Genomic DNA, 23,407 nt, shown 5'->3' with positions numbered 1-23,407 from the left:
AAAATTTTAATTCTATAGAAAATTTGTTCAAAATTTTACTTCTATGGAAAATTTTGTCAAAATTTCATTTCTATAGAAAATGTTGTCAAAATTTTATTTCTATAGAAAATTTTATTAAAAGTTTATTTATAAAGAAATATTTGTAAAAATTTTATATCTATAGCAAATGTTGTCAAAATTTTAATTCTATAGAAAATTTTGTCAAAATTTTACTTACATGGAAAATTTTGTCAAAGTATTATTTGTATAGAATAATTTGTCAAAATTTTAATTCTATAGAAAAGTTTGTCAAGATTTTATTTGTATAGAAAATTTTGTCAAAATTTTAGTTGTATAGATTTTTTCAAAAATTTTTTTGTATAGAAAATTTTTCAAAATTTTATTTCTATAGAAATTTTTTTTTTTAATTTTATTTCCGTAGAAAATTTTGTCAAAATTTCATTTCTAAAGAAAATGTTGTCAGAATTTTATATCTATAGATTTTTTTACAAAATTTTATTTATAAAGAAATATTTGTCAAAAGTTTATTGCTATAGAAAAATTTTGTCAAAATTTTTATTGCTATAGAAAATTTTGTCAAAATTTTATTTTTGTATAAAATGTTCCAAAATTTTATTTCCAATTAGGTTTCCTATAAAAAAAATTCTCTTAAGTACCTAACTCTATCAGATAGATCTTTCCCTGCAAACTTGGTTCTGTACATTGGTTCCTCTGGTCAGGACAGACATTATTATATCTTCTCCTGGTTCTCATTCAGAACCCCAGATCTAAATAAGTCATATGCCATGCTGAGAAAAAATATTGTGATATATTACCAAAGTAGTTGACGCATCATGTAATTTTATTTCTATATTTTATTTCTATAGAAAACTTCGTCAACATTTTATTTGTTTAGAAAATTTAGTCACAATTTTATGCCTATAGATCATTTTGTCAACATTTTATATCTATACACAACTGAGTTCTACATACCACTTTGATACTTGTCTGTATCTGGAATAGAATTTTTTTTACCCACAACTGTGGTTCACGTCTTATAATCCACATATTTTTGTTGCTCATATAATTATTTTGTTTTTTTTTTTTCATATATGTTCAATTTATTTAGAAAAAATATCACTTTTACAATGTATTTCGCAAAATTTGGATCATAAACCTATACGTATATTTCACTACGTTTGCTTTATGGATTCGTTAAAAGATGTCGTAAATCGTTATTGGCTTCTTATTTAATATTCTTATAGATCCAAGGCAACAGAGAGGTAACACGGGTATATACACCAGGATATTGTCCTTTACCACAGCCAATGCCCCAGGAAACAACACCAACTTGAACAAAACGGCCACCTTCGTTAACCGTCATGGGACCACCAGAATCACCCTAAAAAGGATGGAGGATATTTGTTTTATATATGAGGTCTTAATGCTTCAGCCTTTATTACTTACACTACAAGAATCTTTAGCTGCTTGACCAGCACAAACCATCGATTCAATAATACCAGCCGGAGCAGCTCTTCCATATTTCGAAGCACATTCAGCATTGTTCCAAATTGGAATTTGTACCTTTTGCAAAATTGATGGTTGGGGACCATTCTCACGTAAACTTCCCCAACCAGCTACTGTAGCTAGATGGCCACTATAGGAACTTCTTTGTTGAGCTGGTGATGTAGGCAGGCATACAGGTTGAATTTCTTTTGTGAATTTTACAGGTTCACTTAAAGTCAAAATGGCAATATCATTGTGCTGCAAGGGGGATATGAGAGATTGATCTGAGCAAATGTTACTAATAAAATCTTAAAGTAATTCTTACCAAAGTACTGAAGTCGAATCCTTTATGTCGTACTAGACGTTTCACTCTACGCGAGACATGTTTAACTTCATAATCGGTGCGTATGTTATAATCACCCAAATGGACAGTAAGAGCAGCAACGTCCCATGAAGTCATTCTGGAAGGAAAAAACGTGAGAAAATCGTTGATGGTTATGGGAAAGAGAAGTAGTTTAATTTTATCAAAATGTTATTTCTATAGAAACTTTTGTCAAAATTTTATTTCTATAGAAAATTAAGTCCAAATTTTATTTCTATAGAAAATTTTGTCAAAATTTAATTTCTATAGAAAATTTTGTCATAATTTTTTCTATAGAAAATTTCACCAAAATTTTATTTCTTTTGAATCTTTTACCAAAGTTTTATTTCTATAGAAAATGTTGCCACAATTTTATTTCTATATAAAAATGTTCCACTATTTTATTTCTATAGAAAATTGTGCCACAATTTTATTTCTACAGAAAATTTTGACAAAATTTTATTTCTATAGAAAATATTGTCAAAATTTTATTTCCATAGAATATTCTATCAAAATCTAATTTTTATAGAAAATTTTATTTCCATAGAAAATTTTGCCACAATTTTATTTCTATAAAAAATATGTCAAATTTTTATTTCTATAGCAAATTTTGTCAAAATTTTATTTCTACAGAAAATGTTGACATAATGTTATATCTATAGAAAATTTTGTCAACATTTTATTTCTACAGAAAATTTTGACATAATTTTATTTCTATACAATATTTTCTCAAAATTTTATTTCCATCGACATTTTCCTCCAAATTTTATTTCTATAGAAAATTTCATCAAAATGTTATTTCTGTAGAATTCTATAGAATTACTTTTTTTGTAATATGTCTACAGAAAATTTTGTCAAAATTTTATTTCTGTAAAAAATGTTGTCAACATTTTATTTCTATAGAAAATATAGTCAACATTTTATTTCTCTAGAAAATTTTGTCGAAATTTTATTTCTATAGAAAATTTTGTCAAAATTTTATTTCTATTGAAAATTTTGTCAAAATTTTATTTCTATTGAAAATTTTTGCCAATATTTTATTTCTATAGAATATTCGACCAAAATTTTATTTCTATAGAATATTTTGTCAAAATTTTATTTGTATAGGAAATTTTGTCAAAATTTTATTTTTATAGAAGATTTTGTCAACATTTTATTTCTATAGAAAATTTTATCAAAAATTTATTTCTATAGAAAATTTTGTCAAAATTTTATTTCTATAGAAAATTTTGTCAAAATTTTATTTCTTAGAAAATTTTTTAAAAATTTTAGTTCTATAGAAAATTTTGTCAAAATTTTATTTCTGTAGAAAATGTTGTCAAAATTTTATTTCTATAGAAAATTTTGTCAAGATTTTATTTCTATAGAAAATTTAGTCAAAATTTTGTTTCTATAGAATATTCGACCAAAATTTTATTTCTATAGAATATTTTGTCAAAATTTTATTTCTATAGGAAATTTTGTCAAAATTTTATTTTTATAGAAGATTTTGTCAACATTTTATTTCTATAGAAAATTTTATCAAAAATTTATTTCTATAGAAAATTTTGTCAAAATTTTATTTCTATAGAAAATTTTGTCAAAATTTTATTTCTTAGAAAATTTTTTAAAAATTTTAGTTCTATAGAAAATTTTGTCAAAATTTTATTTCTGTAGAAAATGTTGTCAAAATTTTATTTCTATAGAAAATTTTGTCAAAATTTTATTTCTATAGAAAATTTAGTCAAAATTTTGTTTCTATAGAAAATGTTGTCGAAATTTTTTTCTATAGAATATTCGACCAAAATTTTATTTCTATATTATTTAGAAAATTTTGTTAAAATTTTAGTTCTATAGAAATAAAATGTTGACAAAATCTTTTATAGAAAGAAATGAAATTTTGACAAAATTGTCTATAGAAATAAAATTTTGACAAAATTTTGTATAGAAATAAAAATTTTACGAAATTTTCTAAGGAATAAAAGTTTGACAAAATCTTCTATAAAAATAAAATTTTGACAAAATTTCCTATAGAAATAAAATTTGTCAACATTTTATTTCTTAGAAATTTTTTTAAAAATTTTAGTTCTATAGAAAATTTTGTCAAAATTTTATTTCTATAGAACATTTAGTCAAAATTTTGTTTCTATAGAAAATTTTGTCGAAATTTTTTTCTATAGAATATTCGACCAAAATTTTATTTCTATATTATTTAGAAAATTTTGTCAAAATTTTAGTTCTGTAGAAATAAAATGTTGACAAAATCTTTTATAGAAAGAAATAAAGTTTTGACAAAATTGTCTATAGAAATAAAATTTTGACAAAATTTTCTACAGAAATAAAAATTTTACAAAATTTTCTAAGGAATAAAAGTTTGACATAATAATAGAACTTTGAAAAAATGTCCACAGAAATAAAACTGTTAGAAAATTTTCTAAAAAATAAAATGTTGACAAAAATTTCCAAAGAAATAAAATTTTGACAAACTTTCTGTAGAAATACAATTTTCACAAAATTTTCTATGGAAACAAAATGTTGACAAAATTTTCTATAGAAATAAAATTTTTTCAAAATTTTTAAGAAATAAAAAATTTTATTTCTATAAAAAATATCAAAATTTTCAAAATTTTATTTCTATAGAAGGTTTTGTCAAAATTTTATTTCTTAGAAAAATTTGTAAAAATTGTATTTCTTTGGAAATTTTTGTCTACATTTTATTTCTTAGAAAATTTTGTAACAATTTTATTTCTTTGGAATTTTTTTCAAAATTCTATTTCTATAGAAAATTTTGTCAAAATTTTATTCCTTAGAAAATTTTGTAAAAATTTTATTTCTATAGAAAATTTTGTCAAATTTTTATTTCTTTTTATAAAAGATTTTGTTAAAATTTTAGTTCTTAGAAAATTTTGTAAAAATTTTATTTCTTAGAATATTTTGTAAAAATTTTATTTCTATAGAAAATTTTGTGAAAATTTTATTTCTATAGAAAATGTTGTCAAAATCTTATTTCTATAGCCAATTTTTTCAAAATTTTATTTCTTAGAAAAATTTGTCACAATTTTATTTCTATAGAAAATTTTATCAAATTCTAAGTTTTATAGAAAATTTTTTTCCGTAGAAAATTTTGCCACAATTTTATTTCTATACAAAATTTCCTCAAAATGTTATTTCTATAGAAATATGCCTCCAAATTTTATTATAGAATTTTATAGAATTACTTTTTTAGAATATGTCTATAGAAAATTTTGCCAAAATTTTATTTCTTAGAAATTTTTGTAAAAATTTTATTTCTATAGAAAATTTTGTAAAAATTTTATTTCTATAGAAAAATTTTGGGAACTTTTTATTTCTATAGACAATTTTGTCAAAATTTTATTTCTTTGGAAATTTTTTCAAAATTGTATTTCTTTAGAAAATTTTGTCAAAATTTTATTTCTATAGGAGATTTTGTCAAAATTGTATTTCTATAGGAGATTTTGTCAACATTTTTTTCTATAGAAAATATTGTAAAAATTTTATTTCTATAGAAAATTTTGTCAAAATTTTATTTCTATAGAAAATTTTGTCAAAATTTTATTTCTATAGAAAATTTTATTTCTTTTAAAAATTTGCGAAGATTAAATTTTTTATAGCAATAAAATTTTGACACACTTTCTATAGAAATACAATTTTCACAAAATTTTCTATAGAAATAAAATGTTGACAAAATTTTCTATAGAAATATATTTTTTTTTAAAAGATTTTTTTTTTACAGAATTATTTTTAGATTAGTTTTGGCTCGAGGGGCAGCTGGGCTCCCAAGACAAAATAGTAGTTGGCATGTAGATCCCCTCCTATGTGCTAGCTTTACGGACTTCTTCACTGGAGCAAATTTCCCTCTTTTCGAGATAAAATTTCGAAATAGATGAGATAGACTTTATACATGTGGACCAGAAGACAGCCAGATCCTCAGAGCCCTTTGCTGTTGACCACTTGATCAAGAAAACATCATCCGACCTAAAGAAGATAGGGGTGCTATCCGATGCTCTTCCCCTTTTGCTTACAGTATCAGATTACCAAGACCGTTTGAGCCTTACACCAGCAATAACGTATGCTTTTGAATAATGACTTGTCATTACCGGATGGTTTCGTTTCCGTGGGAGCTCTTGGTCAAAAGAACATCTCCTAACCTAAAAAAGATAGGGGAGCTATGCGATACTCTTCCGCTTAATCCTGCAGTATCTGTTTAAAAAAAAAGCATTTGAGCCATGCCTCCATTATCGGAGGTATCGGACGGTTTCGGTTACACCTATCAGAACTTCCAAGATTATTTGTTAATGGGTATTTTTGCTGGACAGGAGCTCCGGAAATACTCCGTTATGAGGGTCTGGAATCCTACGAAACTTCGCAGTATTAAAAGTGGTTAGGTTAAAGTGGCAGCCCGATTAAATTTCAGCCTCACTTAGACTATTCCGTGAAACCACTTAGAGAAGCTTTGAAACCCTCAGAAATGTCACCAGCATAAGAGAGAAGTTCACCAATGTGGTATCACAATGGACTGAATAGTCTAAGTGAGCCTGATATATCGGGCTGCCACATAACCTAACCTAAACTAGACTATTCAGTCCATTGTGATAGGAGATAGCAGTATTAGGAGGAATGGAAGTTATGAGGAACATGGGACATCTGAGAAATATGGAATATAAGTACGATAATTTGTTTATGAGAGCCAGTAGTAAAAGCAATTCGGGAGATTAAGAGAAATACAATTTCAAGAAATTTAGAACTCAGTAAATTATTGAAAAATGACTTTGGCTCTTCAATAGGACTTGCGTAAAACTAATGATCTCATACATTTTTACAAGAAACTAGAAATTCTTCTACGTAGAGGTAGTTAATGGTTTCCAATTAGGCTGTTTCATATCGGCTGTCATAAGCCTTAACATTGAGGTACCTAGATTTCAATGTATATAAAACAAGGATCTAAGGTTCCCTGTTTCATATCGGCTGACATACGCCTAACCCAATATTCGGATTAGGAACCCAGAATTCTCCAATTCGTTGCCAGATACAAATTTAAAAGTTTTGAACAATCCCTTCTGCATGACGAAATTTATATATCACGACAACAGGACAGTGATATAGGTTAGGTTAGGTTAGGTGGCAGCCCGATGTATCAGGCTCACTTAGACTATTCAGTCCATTGTGATACCACATTGGTGAACTTCTCTCTTATCACTAAGTGCTACCCGATTTCATGTTAAGCTCAATGACAAGGGACCTCCTTTTTATAGCCGAGTCCGAACGGCGGTCCACATTGCAGTGAAACCACTTAGAGAAGCTTTGAAACCCTCAGAAATGTCACCAGCATTACTGAGGTGGGATAATCCACCGCTGAAAAACTTTTTGGTGTTCGGTCGAAGCAGGGATCGAACCCACGACCTTGTGTATGCAAGGCGGGCATGCTAACCATTGCACCACGGTGGCTCCCCCATTGCACCACAGTTGCTCGGTGGTATTTATAAAACATCTTCCACTGCTAATATTCGGAAGAGATGTTTCCTTAAAAAAATTGGCAGTTCCCTGAGAGCTATATTAGGGAATTCATTAAAGATACAGAATTCCTGGAATAAGACTAGAGGTAGGCGAGTCAGAGCGCAAACCATACCGACGTGAGACCCGGAATTTCAGATCCTCTCTCGATCTTGCCAAGCCTAACCTAATGGGATGGAATCTATGTGGCGCCAATACAGGGTACTGACGTAGATAAGCGTTCTAAGTTATAATCGGCACTAGAGGTGCCTGGTCATGATTCCCACGACTTTCCTGACTTTCGTCATCATTTCCTAGTTTTTTGTTGTTTGGGTCAACCCGCAATATTTTCGGAAGGAGTATCAAAAAAAATAAAACATCTGCATCAACATACCTGGCCACACAATGGGCTGCAGTCAAAATATGGTTCTGCAATAGAAATTTTTATTTAAAAGAGATTTTCAACTCAAACTTCCACCCTGTTACTTACATTAGTTATCAGACTTCCTCCACAAAATTGTTTGCCCGACTTAAAGATGACCGCAATCCAGGGAAATTCATTGGGACTGGCATTGGTACCACCAACAATTCTCTCTTGGTCGGGACCAACCATACCACATTGCAAAGGCAATCCATTGGAATTAACACCACTACCACCAGATGTTACGGGTCTTTTTGTAGTTGTTGTTGTGGCAACTGGCCTATAGGTAGGGCTACCAGGATATGTAGGCCGTTTGGTTGTCAATGAAGTCACTGGCCTCTTTGTGGTGTTGGGTGGCACATATTGGCCTCCACTTGAGGGCGGATGTGTTGGATAATGATGATTGGGGGGATGTGTTGGAACTGGTGGTGGCCAACTAGCTACCCCGGGTGGATGAGTAGGCAATGGTGGTGGCCATTGTTGTACTCCTGAAAATCCTCCAAATTGCGATGGCCAAGGATATCGTATGAAATTATTGAAGACTTGAGCTTTTTTCAGATTATCATCGACAGGATCATAGCCTATATTGTTGCCCTCTTGAAAATCCGTATTATCATATTTAGGAGGTTCAGGTTGAAAATCATTGTAATTTTCAGGAGCATCCAAAACATCGGAATCTTCAGAACTTTCCATTGCTTGAGGTTTTCTATCTCCTTCGGTGTTATTGTCTTCATCTGTTTTCATGGTGCTTGTCTCCTCAGGTCTCTCTGGCATTGGCATCTCGTCTGGCTGTAGAGGTTGTTCCCCAGGCATTATCGGAGTTATGTTATTTATACTGGTACAACAAATACCCGCATTTGTTCGGGCATATTGATCGAAAAATGTACAAAATTCATCTGGTTGTTGTTGTGGTTGTGGTTGCGGCTGTGGATAGTAGGTTTGTTGGTGTTGTTGCTGATGATAGGGCACAAATTGTGGATACTGAGCCAATGTGTAAAAAGTTAGTTGACGCTTGCGTCTGCTCTGTTCTTGACTACATTTATTGAAACCCATGCACACACCCACTAGACCACGAGATGTAATACATTTTGAGCCTTCAGCACCAATATTTTGTATGTAGAAGAAATTAGGACTATAGAATAGCTGGCGACCGGTTCGATTTAGTGAAGGTGCTTCGGAATCTCCGGTTAATGATAAAGGAGAAGCTGAAAAGTAAGGAAGGACAAGTTCTTAATTAAATTGCATAAAAACAGAGGACAGTGGGGGTAATTCATTAAAGGATCACAATCTAAAATATGATAGGATTGCCTGAGATACACCAATTAGTTCGCCCGCCCCGAAACTTTAATATACTCCTCCATGAACTTGTATATCCTCCACCATGAAGATTTAGACCCTTTTGTACAAAACAATTTAAATAATGTTACAAAATTAAAGCAAGTCAATTTGCGAGTCGAAATATAAGAAGAATAGCTATGGTCTACCCATGCAGAAGCCTAGATTCCTGGCGCCTAGGTTCTTACTAGGGTGGAATAGTTCGAGAAATTGAAGGCAATCCCACGGCGACGGTATCTATGCACCGGATTGATTGGGTGGATGAGTTGGAACTGGTGGTGGCCAACTAGTTACCCCAGGTGGATGAGTAGGCAATGGTGGTGGCCATTGTTGTACTCCTGAAAATCCTCCAAATTGTGATGCCCAAGGATATCGTATGAAATTATTGAAGACTTGGGCTTTTTTCAGATTATCATCGATAGGATCATAGCCTAAATTGTTGCCATCGGTCCTACCCAACGGCCAGCGGTAGCCAGATTAGTGTACGTGTTTTTTCATCCATCTTTGTGTGTTGGGGGAGGTGCATCCCGGGGAGCCTTCTCCCTTTGATTTTGATCCGAACCGGGATAGAGAGAAACCCCGGTCCATGGTACTGTTCAATCTGTCGAAACCATATTCACCACCATTCGGTTTCGGTGAGGTGTAACCGGTACGGAAAGGCGAGAATTGCTCCGGCTCAACATCGAAACAGGATGCTATGTCAACGACAGCAGCAGTGGGTCATCAGGCTATGCGACTCGCTCGACACAACGATATTCTCCGCCCCATCATCTAACACCCAATATTGTTGTACTAGGTCGAGAAAGTGCAACGTTTTTTCAATTTAAATGCAACGGGCTCCGAGGTCGACTTTTAGTGACGAAGCTGAATGACACGAGTAGCTTGCGCCATGGTGATGGATACAATGTGCTACATAAGCATCGCACAAGTAGTGGAGGTGGAGTATCGACCTATCCCGCATGTGTCAGACACTAGTAACCCCTACATGTAATCTGTGGGGGTAGCAGTTAAGTCTGGGGCTGCAGAGATACGTTAGTACCAGGTTATAGCCCAAACATTGAGTGGCTATTGTGTTGGCATAGCCGATTTGTGGTAGGAGACTTGAATGCCCACCATGAACTTTAGCATTCTCTGATGGGTAATGACCAGAGAGTCATAAGTTTGGCAGAGCAGATAGATGACTCCACAGTTTGCACGGTGGGCGAAGAGGCCCCCACGAGAATTCTACGTGATTGCAGAAGTTCGCCAAATATATCTTTAGCGTCTGATAAATGACGTATCCGTCATTTTACTGGGATCAACCCACTTCGCCATAGTTGACCGACCCTTCGATTTCATTATCTCTGAACGCCTGACGTTCATCAACCAAACGAAAGCACACTAGGATGGCTTCAGAGAATACACGGGTCGTCGCTTGAGAGCGTTCGCGATCTATAGAAATAAAATGTTGACAAAATTTTCTACAGAAATAAAATTCTGACAAAATCTTCTATACACCCTCAAAAAAAATCGCTTCTGTAACATATACCCCCAAACACATTTTGCTTCAATCATATATATTTTTATGATTGGTCCAAACAAAATATTGTTTGTATTGTTCAAACATATTATGTTTCAACTTAGGGCATACACTGGTAGAAAAAAATTTTAATGAAATTTTCGTTGTGTGAACATATTTTTAATGCGCCAATTGGTTACTTCCATTATTTTACTTGCAGCATACTCTCTAGGTCTCTCTTTCTAAACACATATATGTGTATAGGCTATTTCCAAATTAATATATGTTTGCATCTAAGCATATTATATTTACAAACATTTTATGTCCCAAACATAATATGTTCTAACATATTAACATATATGTCCCAAAAATGTTATGCTAGTTTATGAACATTATATGCTTGCACCTAAAAATATTGTGTTAAAAATTTGAGTTCCAAACATATACCTTTTACACCCAAACATATAAAAAACAGTCTTTTCGTCCATGTAGAAATAAAATTTTGACAAAATTTTCTACAGAAATAAAATTTTGACAAAATTTTCTATAGAAATAAAATTTTGACAAAATTTTCTATAGAAATAAAATTTTGACAAAATTTTCTAAAGAAACAAAATTTTGACAACATTTTTTATAGAAATAAGATTTTGACAACATTTTCTATAGAAATAAAATTTTGAGAAAATATTCTATAGAAATACAATTTTGACCAAATTTTCTATACACAGAAAAAAATTTCACGAAAATTTTTCAAATTAAAATCTTAATTGATATATTATAATATTCAATTAAAAATTTAATTGACTCAACAATTTTTTTAATTGAAATAAAAATCAATCACACTAATTAATAGTATCAATTAAATATTTAATTGGATCAATTAATTTTTTAATTGACTGTCAATTAATTTTTTAATTGATACTATCATTTCTGTGATTGAAGACATTTAAATTAAAAAAATAATTGGATCAATTAATTTCGTGATTGAATCAGAAAAAATTTTTTTTGTGTGTAGAAATAACATTCTGACACAAATTTCTATAGAAATAAAATTCTGACAAAATTTTCTATAGAAATAACATATCATTTTGACAAAATTTTCTACAGAAATAAAAATTTGACAAAATTTTCTATACAAATAAAATTTTGACAAAATTTTCTATAGACATAAAACATTGACAAAGTTTGCTTATAGAAATAAAATTTTGGCAAAAATTTTTATGGAAATAAACTTTTGAGAAAATTTTCTATAGAAATAAAATTTTGACAACATTTTCTATATAAATAAAATTCTGACAAAATTTTCTATAGAAATAAAATCTTAATAAAATTTTCTATAGAAATAAAACTTTGACAAAATTTTCTATAGAACTAAATTTTTTACAAAAATTTCTATAGAAATAAAGTTCTGACAACATTTTCTATGGAAATAAAATTTCGAGAAAATTTTCTATAGACATAAAATTCTGACAAAATTTTCTATAAAAATAAAATCCTGACAAAGTTTTCTATAGAAATAAAATTTTGACAAAATTTTCTACAGAAATAAAATTTTGGCAAAATTTACTATAGATATAAAATGTTAACAAAATTTTCTATAGAAAAAACATTTTGACAAAATTTTCTATACAAATAAAATTTTGACAAAATTTTCTATACAAATAAAATTTTGACAACATTTTCTATACAAATAAAATTTGGACAAAATTTTCTGTAAATATAAGACATTGACAAAGTTTTCTTATAGAAATAAAATTTTGGCAAAATTTTTTATAGAAATAAAATTTTGAGATAATTTTCTATAGAAATAAAATTTTGACAAAATTTTCAATATAAATAAAATTCTGAGAAAATTTTTTATAGAAATAAAATTTTGACAAAATCTTCTATAGAAATAAATTTTATACAAAAATTTCTATAGAAATAAAATTTTGAAAAAATTTTCTATAGAAATAAAATGTTGACAAAATTTTCTATAGAAAAAATTCTGACAAAATTTTCTATAGAAATAAAATTTTGACAAAATTTTCTATAGAAATAAAACTTTGACAAAATTTTGTATAGAAATAAATTTTTTACAAAAAATTCTATAGAAATAACTTCTGACAAAATTTTCTATGGAAATAAAATTTTTAAAAAATTTTCTATAGACATAAAACTCTGACAAAATTTTCTATAGAAATAAAATTTTGACAAAATTTTCTATAAAAATAAAATTTTGACAAAATTTTCTATAGAAATAAAATTTTGAAAAAATTTTCTATAGAAATATAATTTTAACAAAATTTTCTATAGAAACAAATTTTATACATAAATTTCTATAGAAATAAAATTTTGACAAAATTTTCTATAAAAATAAAATTTTGACAAAATTTTCTATAGAAATAAAATATTGACAAAATTTTCTATACAAATAAAATTTTGACAAAATTTTCTATAGAAATAAAATTTTGACAAAGTTTTCTATAGATATAAAACATGGACAAAGTTTTCTTATACAAATAAAATTTTGGCAAAATTTTTTTATAGAAATAAATTCTTGACAAAATTTTCTATAGAAATAAAATTTTGGCACAATTTTCTATAGAAATAAATTTTTTTACAAAAATTTCTATAGAAATAAAACTTTGACAAAATTTTCTATAGAAATAAATTTTTTACAAAAATTCTATAGAAATAAACTTCTGACAAAATTTTTTATGGAAATAAAATTTTGAGAAAATTTTCTATAGCCATAAAATTCTGACAAAATTTTTTATAGAAATAAAATTCTGCAAAGTTTTCTATAGAAACAAAATTTTGACAAAATTTTCTATAGAAATAAAATTCTGACAAAGTTTTCTATAGAAATAAAATTTTGACAAAATTTTCTACAGAAATAAAATTTTGGCAAAATTTTCTATAGAAATAAAATGTTAACAAAATTTTTATAGAAATAAAATTTTGACAAAATTTTCTATACAAATAAAATTTTGACAAAATTTGCTAACAAATAAAATTTTGACAAAATTTTCTATATAAATAAAATTCTGAGAAAATTTTTTATAGAAATAAAATTTTGACAAAATTTTCTATAGAAACTAAATTTTAACAAAATTTTCTATAGAAATAAAATGTTGACAAAATTTTCTATAGAAATAAAATTTTGACAAAATTGTCTATAGAAATAAAATTTCCTATGAATTTTTTTGTCTACAGAAATAAAATTTTGACAAACCTTTCTGCAGATATAAATTTTTGCGAAAGAATATTTTTTTGTTTGGTAGCTTATGGTAAAATTTTCTCCAGATTTTGGTAGATTATTTTTGTCTCAAGTGGTAACCGTGCTATTTAGTCCAATTGCAACAAAATTTATTTCATTTATACTTTTTTTGCTGATAAACAAAACTGTACATTTCGATAAATTATATACCTATACTAAGGCATTTATTAAAAAGTAAGTCTGATCCAGTTTTGCATTATTAGTATTAAGCCCATAGTCCTTTTTTCTAGTTATGGTTTTAACTCGTCTTGACATAACTCTACTCAATTTTTTAGTAATTCTTTGTAATATCCGATTAATTGTGCTTAACTAGGCTTTAGATGTCATCGCTATTTTTGGTGCTCTTTGATGTAATCTCAAGCACCTCTTAACCAGAGACCATAAATTCTCGATGGGATTGAAATCGGGGCTTTGTGGTAGCCTTTTGAGCATTTGAGAACTGTGCTCCGACAACTATTTCGTTACTATTTTGTAAGTATGCTTGGGTTTGCCGCCTTTTTGAAAAACAACTTGATCCTCAAGGTAGGCGCAAACCTCCATAAACTCGGGCAAAAATTATTGTACAGTATCAATGTAGACTCCTTTTGTCATGATTCCTTATCACTAACCAACGGCAAAATTTGTCACCATCCCCATACTATGAAGCTTCCCCCTCTATGTTTTACGGCTTGAGTGATGTGTGTTAACTTATTTCCAGTCATCAACGACCCAATCTTTGTGGGCCTTACTAGATATTTTTTATTCAATAAAGATTGCAAAATATGAAAACATGCACTCGGTTTTGCTTCCCACTGTACTCGGTTTTGCTTCCCACTGCTGAATCATCTTAATTTTTTTACCCATCAGAAATATATACTTCTTACTCGTATAGTCGGAAATCGATATTCCGATGTGTTACAAACGGAATGGCAAACTTTCTATACCTTCATCCTATGGTGGTACGCATAATTATATTCCGTATAATATTATACGCCTTAAAAGTTATGCGTCCTTACATTTAAAGGCGAGTTTAAACCGATTTCTTTCTTACCATTATTCACCTGTTGCTTTAAGATAAATGTGACCCATTTTCCAAATCACTCAATTTTAAAGACAATTAAATGGCTTGGGTGCGAATCTCATAAAGAAATGAAATTGCACCAAATTACAATTGCCAATCATTGGTCAATAATTTAGAGCGCCTAATAACAACATTTTTTATAGTTTCTTCGAAAAAATTTCGAATTAAAAAAATATTACTTTGTTTACCAATGCATAACAATGGACGATGAGTAATTGTATTCTTCATCAAGAAAAGTGAAAAATTTGTAAAAATACTTGAACAAAATATTTTTAAATCACAAAATTCTTTCCAAATTTTCTTATTCGCAAAAATTATAAATGCAAGACATGTGCCACACGTAGTTCATGTTTGTGGATAAATATGTAAACACGATTCAACTCTTCTCGATGGTTGGATGACGATCTTTTTTGTTCTGCTATTTCGAATAGCCTTAAACCAATTTTTTTTTTGTTGCTGAAGCCTCACAATAGTTTATGTATTTTTTAAGAACTAAAGAACATTGTTTAACTTATCGACGTTCGCCTCAATTTGAAATGTTAATTAGGAGTTAACTGAAATGAGGTGTTAAGATAAACATTAAATTTTATTATTTGCAAATTATGGTAAAACTTATTTTAATTTTTTTTGTTAATATAAAACTTATCTTGGATAAAAAAGATTAAAAATATTTTTATGCAGATTAATTTCAAAAACGATTGAAAAAGTGTAATTTAATTGTTTACCATATTTGTCTGAAGAAAAAGTCAAGAAGCCATTAAACAAATCCGCAATATTATTTCTCAAAGGAATTCGCTATGAATTTTGAGTGATATGAGTAAGACTTTGAGTTCAATCAACTTTGTACATGAATTTATTAAAGATAATTTTGTTGGGAAGAATTCAATGAATAATGTCTGAGACCTGTACCCGATCTTGGAACAGGGAACAATCAATAGAGTATACCACTTATTTTCGGAGGGACACATAAGCCAAAATCTATCGTCTATGTTACTAAATAAAAAAATAAAAAAAAAAAACATAAACTCGAAAAGTCGATTTTCCCAATTTTCCCAAATGTCGAAAATTCTACAAATCGATTTTTCCAAATCATAAAAAGGTTAAAAATTCGACTTTTCAAAATTTCGTCTTATTCGTTATATTCACATTTTGAAAAAGTCTAGATGTTAATTTTTTCCAAAGTTTTAAAATGTCGAAAACATGGAAAGTCGATTTTTCCCAATTTTTAATATGTCGAAAATTCCAAAAAAATTGATTTTTCTAAATCATAAAAAGTGTATAACTCGAAAATTCTACATTTCCAAATTTTATAAGGAGTCGAAAAGTCGACTTTTTCATCTTTTGGAAAATGGAGATTTTTCGAAACTTTGAAAAATTCTACACTGAAAAAAATATTTACGTGATATTAAAGATTACGCAACCTAAATTTTAGGATGCGAAATTTACAAAATATTAAGGACAAATTTCTTTAAAATAATGAAATTTTAATTAAAATAAAGTTTATAATCTTTGCTTCAAAAATTTTTTTCATTAAATTTAGGACACAAATTTTATAAATTTTATAATTTTCCTTAAAGTAAAGAAACACATTTTTAATTTAAAGAAATTGTCCTATATTTTCTATATTTTATTTTATTTATTTTTATTTAAAGTTTTTTTTTTTGGAGTTAAGAAAATATTTTTACTTTGAAGTATCCATTATAATTTGGATTTTTAAACTGGCATTTGCTTGTACGTGAGTACCTTTATTAATAAACCGCGAAAAGAGAAAGAGAATTTGATAAATGAGATCTGTATTCTTGTTTTGTGCGAAATTTACAAAATATTAAGGACAAATTTCTTTAAAATAATGAAATTTTTATTAAAATAAAGTTTATAATCTTTGCTTCAAAAACTTTTTTCATTAAATTTAGGACACAAATTTTATAAATTTTATAATTTTCCTTAAAGTAAAGAAACACATTTTTAATTTAAAGAAATTGTCCTATATTTTCTATATTTTATTTTATTTATTTTTATTTAAAGTTTTTTTTTTTTTGGAGTTAAGAAAATATTTTTACTTTGAAGTATCCATTATAATTTGGATTTTTAAACTGGCATTTGCTTGTACGTGAGTACCTTTATTAATAAACCGCGAAAAGAGAAAGAGAATTTGATAAATGAGATCTGTATTCTAACTTTAATTTTATTGGTCCTAGATTTAAAGCCAGATACGTCGCTAAAAAATTTCCTTATTTTAAAGAAGCCGCATCTGGCACGGAATTAATACCAAAAAAAATCTAAATCTCGATTTTTCCAAATCGTAAAAAATCGAAGCTCCAAAATTCGACTTTTCCAAATTTTATAAGGAGCCGAAAAGTAGACTTTTTCACATTCGAAAAAAGAAGATTTTGCGAAATTTGAAAAAATGTCGAAAATTCCAAAAATCGATTTTTTTCAAATCATAAAAAAGTCGAAAATTCGACTTCTCCAAATTTTTTGCACATTCACTAATAGAAAAAATTCCATTCCGCAATCGTGAACGGACGGTGACAAAATGAAATGGAAACGTTGTCAAAAAATCAAAACGGAGTGTTCACGATTTCATGAACGGCATTCGTTTTTCTTTGGCCATGAAAATTCTTCAAATAATCCCTAGACGTCGTTATGACAACTCCGCCAGTGGTGCAAAGTGCTAAGGCGACTGTTAACGCGTATGGTGCAGACGACACAGGTTCGAGTCACGGTAGCGGAAATCTTTTTGTAATTTTGTTTTTAAATTCGTCAATTTGGTTGTTGTTTTGACAACGCATGGTGTCATTTTAATCTCAGTTTGACAACACATGTTTGTTGATTCACTTTCATGAACGGATCGTTTTGAAATGACCAGGTCTTCATGACTTTTTCTATGGGTATTTGAAAAAATTAAATTGTCGATTTTCCCAATTTTAAAAATTGCAAAAAAAAAAAACATTTTGAAGAAGAAGATTTTTCGAAATTTTTACAAAATCTAGATTTCTTTCCAAAATTTTAAAAAGTCCAAAACATTGAAAGTCGATTTTTCCAAATTTTAAAAATGTCGAAGTAAAGTCGAAGCTCGTAAATTCGATTTTTCGAAATTTTATAAGGAGTCGAAAAGTCGACTTTTTCACATTTGGAAAAAGAAAATTTCTCGAAATTTTAAAAAAAGTCTAGATTTTCAATTTTTCCAAAATTTTGGAAAGTCAAGAAGTAAAAAATTTTACTTTTCCAAATTAAAAAAAAAACGAGTTTTTATAATGTGGAAAACTCGAAAAGATGACTTTACCAATTTTTAAAAATTGGAAGGACGATAAGTCGAATGTACAAAAAGTCTATTTTTCTAAATTTTGAAAAAGCCAATTTTTGCAAAGTTTCAGAAATTCGAAAACTAGGAAAGTCAAGATTTCTATATTTTATCTATTCTATAAAAAAGTTTGTTGACCAAAGTTTCTTAGTAAAATGTGTTTTTGTATGCCTACGTTTTTTTTTGTCAAAATGTTATTTCTATAGAAAATTTTGTCATTTTTTGTATTGTTATGGAAAATTTTGTCACAATTTTATTTCCATAGAAAATGTTGTCACAATTTTATTTTGTCAAAACTTTATTTCTATAAAAAAATTTGTCAAAATTTTAATTCTATAGAAATTTTTTTCAAAATTTTATTTCTATAGACAATTTTGTCATCATTTTATTTCTATAGACAATTTTGTTATCATTTTTTTTTTATTTCTAAAGAAAATTTTCTCAAAATTTAATTTCTGTAGAAAATTTTATTTCTATAGAAAATGTTGTCACAATTTTATTTCTATATATTTCAAAATTTTATTTCTTTAGAAAATTTTGTCAAAATTTTATTTCTATAGAAAATTTTGTCAAAATTTTATTTCTATAGAAAATTTTGTCAACATTTTATTTCTATAGACAATTTTGTCACCATTTTATTTCTATAGCCAATTTTTTCATCATTTTATTTCTATAGACAATTTTCTCAAAATTTAATTTCTGTAGAAGATTTTATCACAATTTTATTTCTATATATTTAAAAATTTTATTTCTATAGAAAATTTTGTCAAAATTTTATTTCTATAGAAAATTTTGCAAAATTTTATTTGTATAGAAAAAAAATTTTCTAAAAAAAATTTATTTGTATAGAAAAAAAATTTTTGACAAAAGTCAACATTTTATTTCTATAGAAAATTTTGTCAAAATTTGGTTTCTATAAAAAATTTGTCACAATTTTACTTCTATAGAAAATGTTGTCACAATTTTATTTCTATATATTTTAAATTTTTTTTTTCTATAGAAAATTTTGTCAAAATTTTATTTCTATAGAAAATTTTGTCAACATTTTATTTCTATAGAAAATTTTGTCAAAATTTTGTTTCTATAAAAAATTTTGTCAAAATTTTATTTCTATAGCAAATTTTGTCAAAATTTTATTTCTATAGAAAATTTTGTCACAATTTTATATCTATAGCAAATTTTTTCCATATTTTAGTTCTATAGAAAATTAAGGTACCTCTTAGTTGGAGAGGAATGTTTTCCAAAATCTACCAAAACATCAACAATTCTACCTATCTACCTATCTACCAGACATTAAAAATCTACCATATTTGTTAGATTTCTACCAATTGTGGCAACCATGCTTCTTATGCCATATCCATAAAAATATATTTCCCACTCGCACAGAAAATATTCAGTTTTTACTCAATAAAATTTAATTTAAAGTATGTTAGTTGTTTGTTAATTTTACATATTGTTTTATTTTTTTTAATTTAATTAACTGGTTTAATTGTAAAAATATTTGTAATGTTTTTCTTATTAATTTATGAAATAAATTAAATTCATAAAATTTTATGAAATTAAACCCTATGTCAAATACGAAAAAATTGTGGTTTTGGTTTTAGCAGTTCATTAGTAGCGCAAACAATTAATTGTAACCATTATATTCCTTGATGTATTCTCTTATTTCGAATAACCCATTCCTATCTTTCCATATATGGCATATTAACAATTTTAAATATTCCCAGAGCAGAAAGTTTCTAGGGGAATGAACAACTTTAATTAAGGCATAAATGATGATTAAGCCATTCTGCATATTAAGTTGCTAACCAAAAAGACCACATATACACTTCTATTCTATATGCTCGCCATAAATCATTAATTTATTACGCATTTCCCCGCCCCTTTTTCCATTCAAACTTATAGACGGTTATATAGATTTACACAATTATTGACCATATAAATTTGAAAAAATCACTACACAATCCATTAAAGAAATTTACATTAAAATTTGACTAAAGTTTCTTAGTAAAACGTGCTTTTGTATTCGTGCGATGTTATCCCCACAAGCTCGTGCGTAACGATTTACTGCCGGTTTCCATAAATTTGCAATTGTCCAATGTTGGGAAAAAGAATTAGTAACCATTTTGTATTCCGTGAAGAGTAAAGTGTCTTTGAAGGTCGTAAGTGAAGAATTTTTTGTTTTATGTACTTTGTTGATATTTCATGAAATGCTAGATATACCGGATTGAATTCAAGTTTATCCAAAAAAAAAAAAAATTGAAGAAAGTTTATATTGGGAAACGCTAATTTACTCTTTTAAGTTATTACAGAATGAAAATAGATTTATACAATATATTAACCCATATCGCGCCGCTGCAAGATTTTTCGAATTTATAAAATCACTCTTACAGCAAATAAAAAAAACTCCACCATAAAAACTGACAATACGTAAACCTTTTATTTTAATATATTTATATACATTTATATTATACATTTTAAATTAGTTTAAAAATATAAACAACATGATATACAGCACAAGTGTTCCTGTTTTCTAAAAAAAATAATCAAAAATTTTGTTGATGGGTCCTTATCACGGTTGCCACTCGAGACTAAAATAATCTACTAAACTTTAGAGAAATTTTTCAAAAAAAAAAATGTCAAACAAAAAAAAAGTACTTTTCAAAATTGTATTTTAGAAAATTTTGTAAAAATTTGATTTGTATAGAAAATTTTGTAAAAATTTGATTTGTATAGAAAATTTTGTAAAAATTTGATTTGTATAGAAAATGTTGTAAAAATGTTATTTGTATAGAAAAATGTATTCCTATTGAAAATTTTGACAAAATTTTCTTTCTATTGAAAATTTTGTCAAAAAATTTTATTTTTATAGAAAATTTTGACAAAATTTTATTTCTATAGAAAATTTTGTAAAAATTTGATTTGTATAGAAAATTTTGCACAAATTTTATTCCTATTGAAAATTTTGACAAAATATTATTTCTATAGAAAATTTTGTCAACATTTTATTTCAATACAAAGTTTTGTCCAAATTTTGGACACGCTGGAGAGGACTGACTGCAGGTATAATGAAATTCTTGCCGATCATTATAGAAAGACAGACAATATGGCCACGGAGCATGTTTATAATCATAAACCGGCACACATTATACCAAGTATAAAGGAGTAGGACGACAGGAGGATACCCTTCAAAACCCTGAACATGTATACGGCCGAATCAAAGGTGAAGGAGGGAACGGGCAGCTGAATCTATTGCAGTGAACTGGGAATAAAGGAGTCTTACACGCTGGATAGTGATTGCAGGCTAAGATTTCTGCGATCACAAAAGCTGCTGAGTCGATGTTGATGAGACCGTTATTCAGAAGCGATATCAGCTTATTCATCGACAGTCAAGCAGATATAAAAGCATTGTTAAGTGCTGACATAAGGTCTAAGGTAGTCAGCCACTGTCGTAGAGAACTCAAGGTTCTCACTGAACAGCATAATATAATTCTGTGTTGGGTACCTGGGCACTGTGGGATAATAGGAAATGAGGAAGCGGATGTGCTGGCTAAGTAGGGCAGTCGTGGAACGAATAATGTCCTAGCGGACGTTCACGAGTGAATCACGTGAGTCGTGAACAAAAAAAGATAAAGCAACTCTCGTGAATGTGAGTGAATGGGACTAAAACAAATATGTCGTGCGTGAGCGTGGGTGAGAATTAAAATCGGTTCGTGAATGTGCGTGAATAAAATTTCTGCAAAATCACATTCACGAAAATAATCAAGGTTTAATTCACACTCGTATGTTAACTCAAATTAATTTAGCTCTCGAAAACATCGTGAGTCTCGTGAATTTGTCGTGAATCACGTGAATTGTCGTGAATCGTGGGTGAACGTGAAACTTTAAAAGTAGTTCGTGCGTGAGTACTGGATTTCATTTCGTGAATGTGCGTGAGTGGGATTGGCTACCATAAGTATCGTGCGTGAATAAATATTTTGCTTCGTGAATGTGCGTGAGTATGAGAGAAATTTCAGTCTCGCGCACACCTCTAGTAGGAACTGCGAAATTGTAATGTCGATGAACAGAGAGGAATTGCGGCCATTGATTGGCATCATAACAGGATATAACACACTTGGGAAATACATGATAAGAATAGGCCTTATGGATGATGATATCTGTAGATGGTACCTGAACCCGGAAGTTACCACTTGCCTTACCACAAGATACTGGGCTCCTTTGTCTTTCAGGCTCTCACTGATCTGCGGGAGTGCAACTTAAAGAACATATTTACATTCATCAGGGCCTCTGGTTGGTTGTTCTAAGATTTCTTTTAAAGAAAACGAGCAGGTGGAAGTTCTGGGACTATTCCAAAGGGGACCGCATCGGAAGGAAAAAGATGGAAAGATCACATGGAGGTAGCACAATGGACCTATATTGGTCTAAGTGGACATCAATTCAACACAAAATTTATGTCATCCTCTACGACCTAAACTAACCTAAACTTTGTCAAAAATTTATTTCTATAGAAATTTTTTATCAAAATTTTATTTCTATAGAAAATTTTCTGAAAATTTTATTCCTATGGAAAATTTTCTAAAAATTTTATTCCTATGGAAAATTTGCTCCAAAAATTTTTGAGAAAATTTTCTATAGAAAACAAAATTTGACAAAATTTTCTATCGAAATAAAATTTGACAAAACTTTCTATAGAAATAAAATTGTGACAAAATTTTCTATAGAAATAAAGTTTTGACAAAATTTTCTATAGAAATAAAGTTTTGAAAACATTTTCTATAGAAATAAAATGTTGACAAAATTTTCTATAGAAATAAAATGTTGACAAAATTTTCTATAGAAATAAAATGTTGACAAAAGTTTCTATAGAAATAAAATTTTGACAAAATTTTCTATAGAAATAAAATTTTGACGAAATTTTCTATAGAAAGAAAATTTTTACACAATTTTCTATAGAACTAAAATTTTGACAAAATTTTCTATAGAAATAAAATTTTGAGAAAATTTTTTATAGAACTAAAATTTTGACAAAATTTTCTATAGAAATAAAATTTTGACAAACTTTTCTATAGAAATAAAATTTTGACGAAATTTTCTATAGAAAGAAAATTTTTACAAAATTTTCTATAGAAAGAAATTTTTACACAATTTTCTATAGAACTAAAATTTTGACAAAATTGTCTATAGAAATAAA

General features: G+C 28.1%; 1 protein-coding gene across 1 annotated transcript in view; it reads right to left on the bottom strand.

Annotated features, from left to right (window-relative positions):
- Window positions 1–1,085: 1,085 nt before the first annotated feature.
- l(2)k05911 (CLIP and Tryp_SPc domain-containing lethal (2) k05911) overlaps window positions 1,086–23,407 on the bottom strand; it is a 33,010-nt gene continuing 10,688 nt past the window's right edge. The window contains exons 2-6 of the mRNA XM_075298028.1: window positions 7,827–8,962; window positions 7,731–7,765; window positions 1,811–1,946; window positions 1,447–1,743; window positions 1,086–1,381 (exon numbers count right to left, since the gene is read on the bottom strand). Coding sequence (XP_075154143.1) covers window positions 1,226–1,381; window positions 1,447–1,743; window positions 1,811–1,946; window positions 7,731–7,765; window positions 7,827–8,962 — 1,760 coding nt within the window. The 3' untranslated portion in view covers window positions 1,086–1,225. The remainder of the gene's footprint in view (window positions 1,382–1,446; window positions 1,744–1,810; window positions 1,947–7,730; window positions 7,766–7,826; window positions 8,963–23,407) is intronic.

The sequence above is a fragment of the Haematobia irritans genome, chromosome 2 (genome assembly GCF_050003625.1).
Source record: "Haematobia irritans isolate KBUSLIRL chromosome 2, ASM5000362v1, whole genome shotgun sequence".
Lineage (NCBI taxonomy): Eukaryota > Metazoa > Arthropoda > Insecta > Diptera > Muscidae > Haematobia > Haematobia irritans.
The sequence above is the reverse complement of the archived record's forward strand: the minus strand, read 5'-3'. Positions and strand labels throughout refer to the sequence as shown.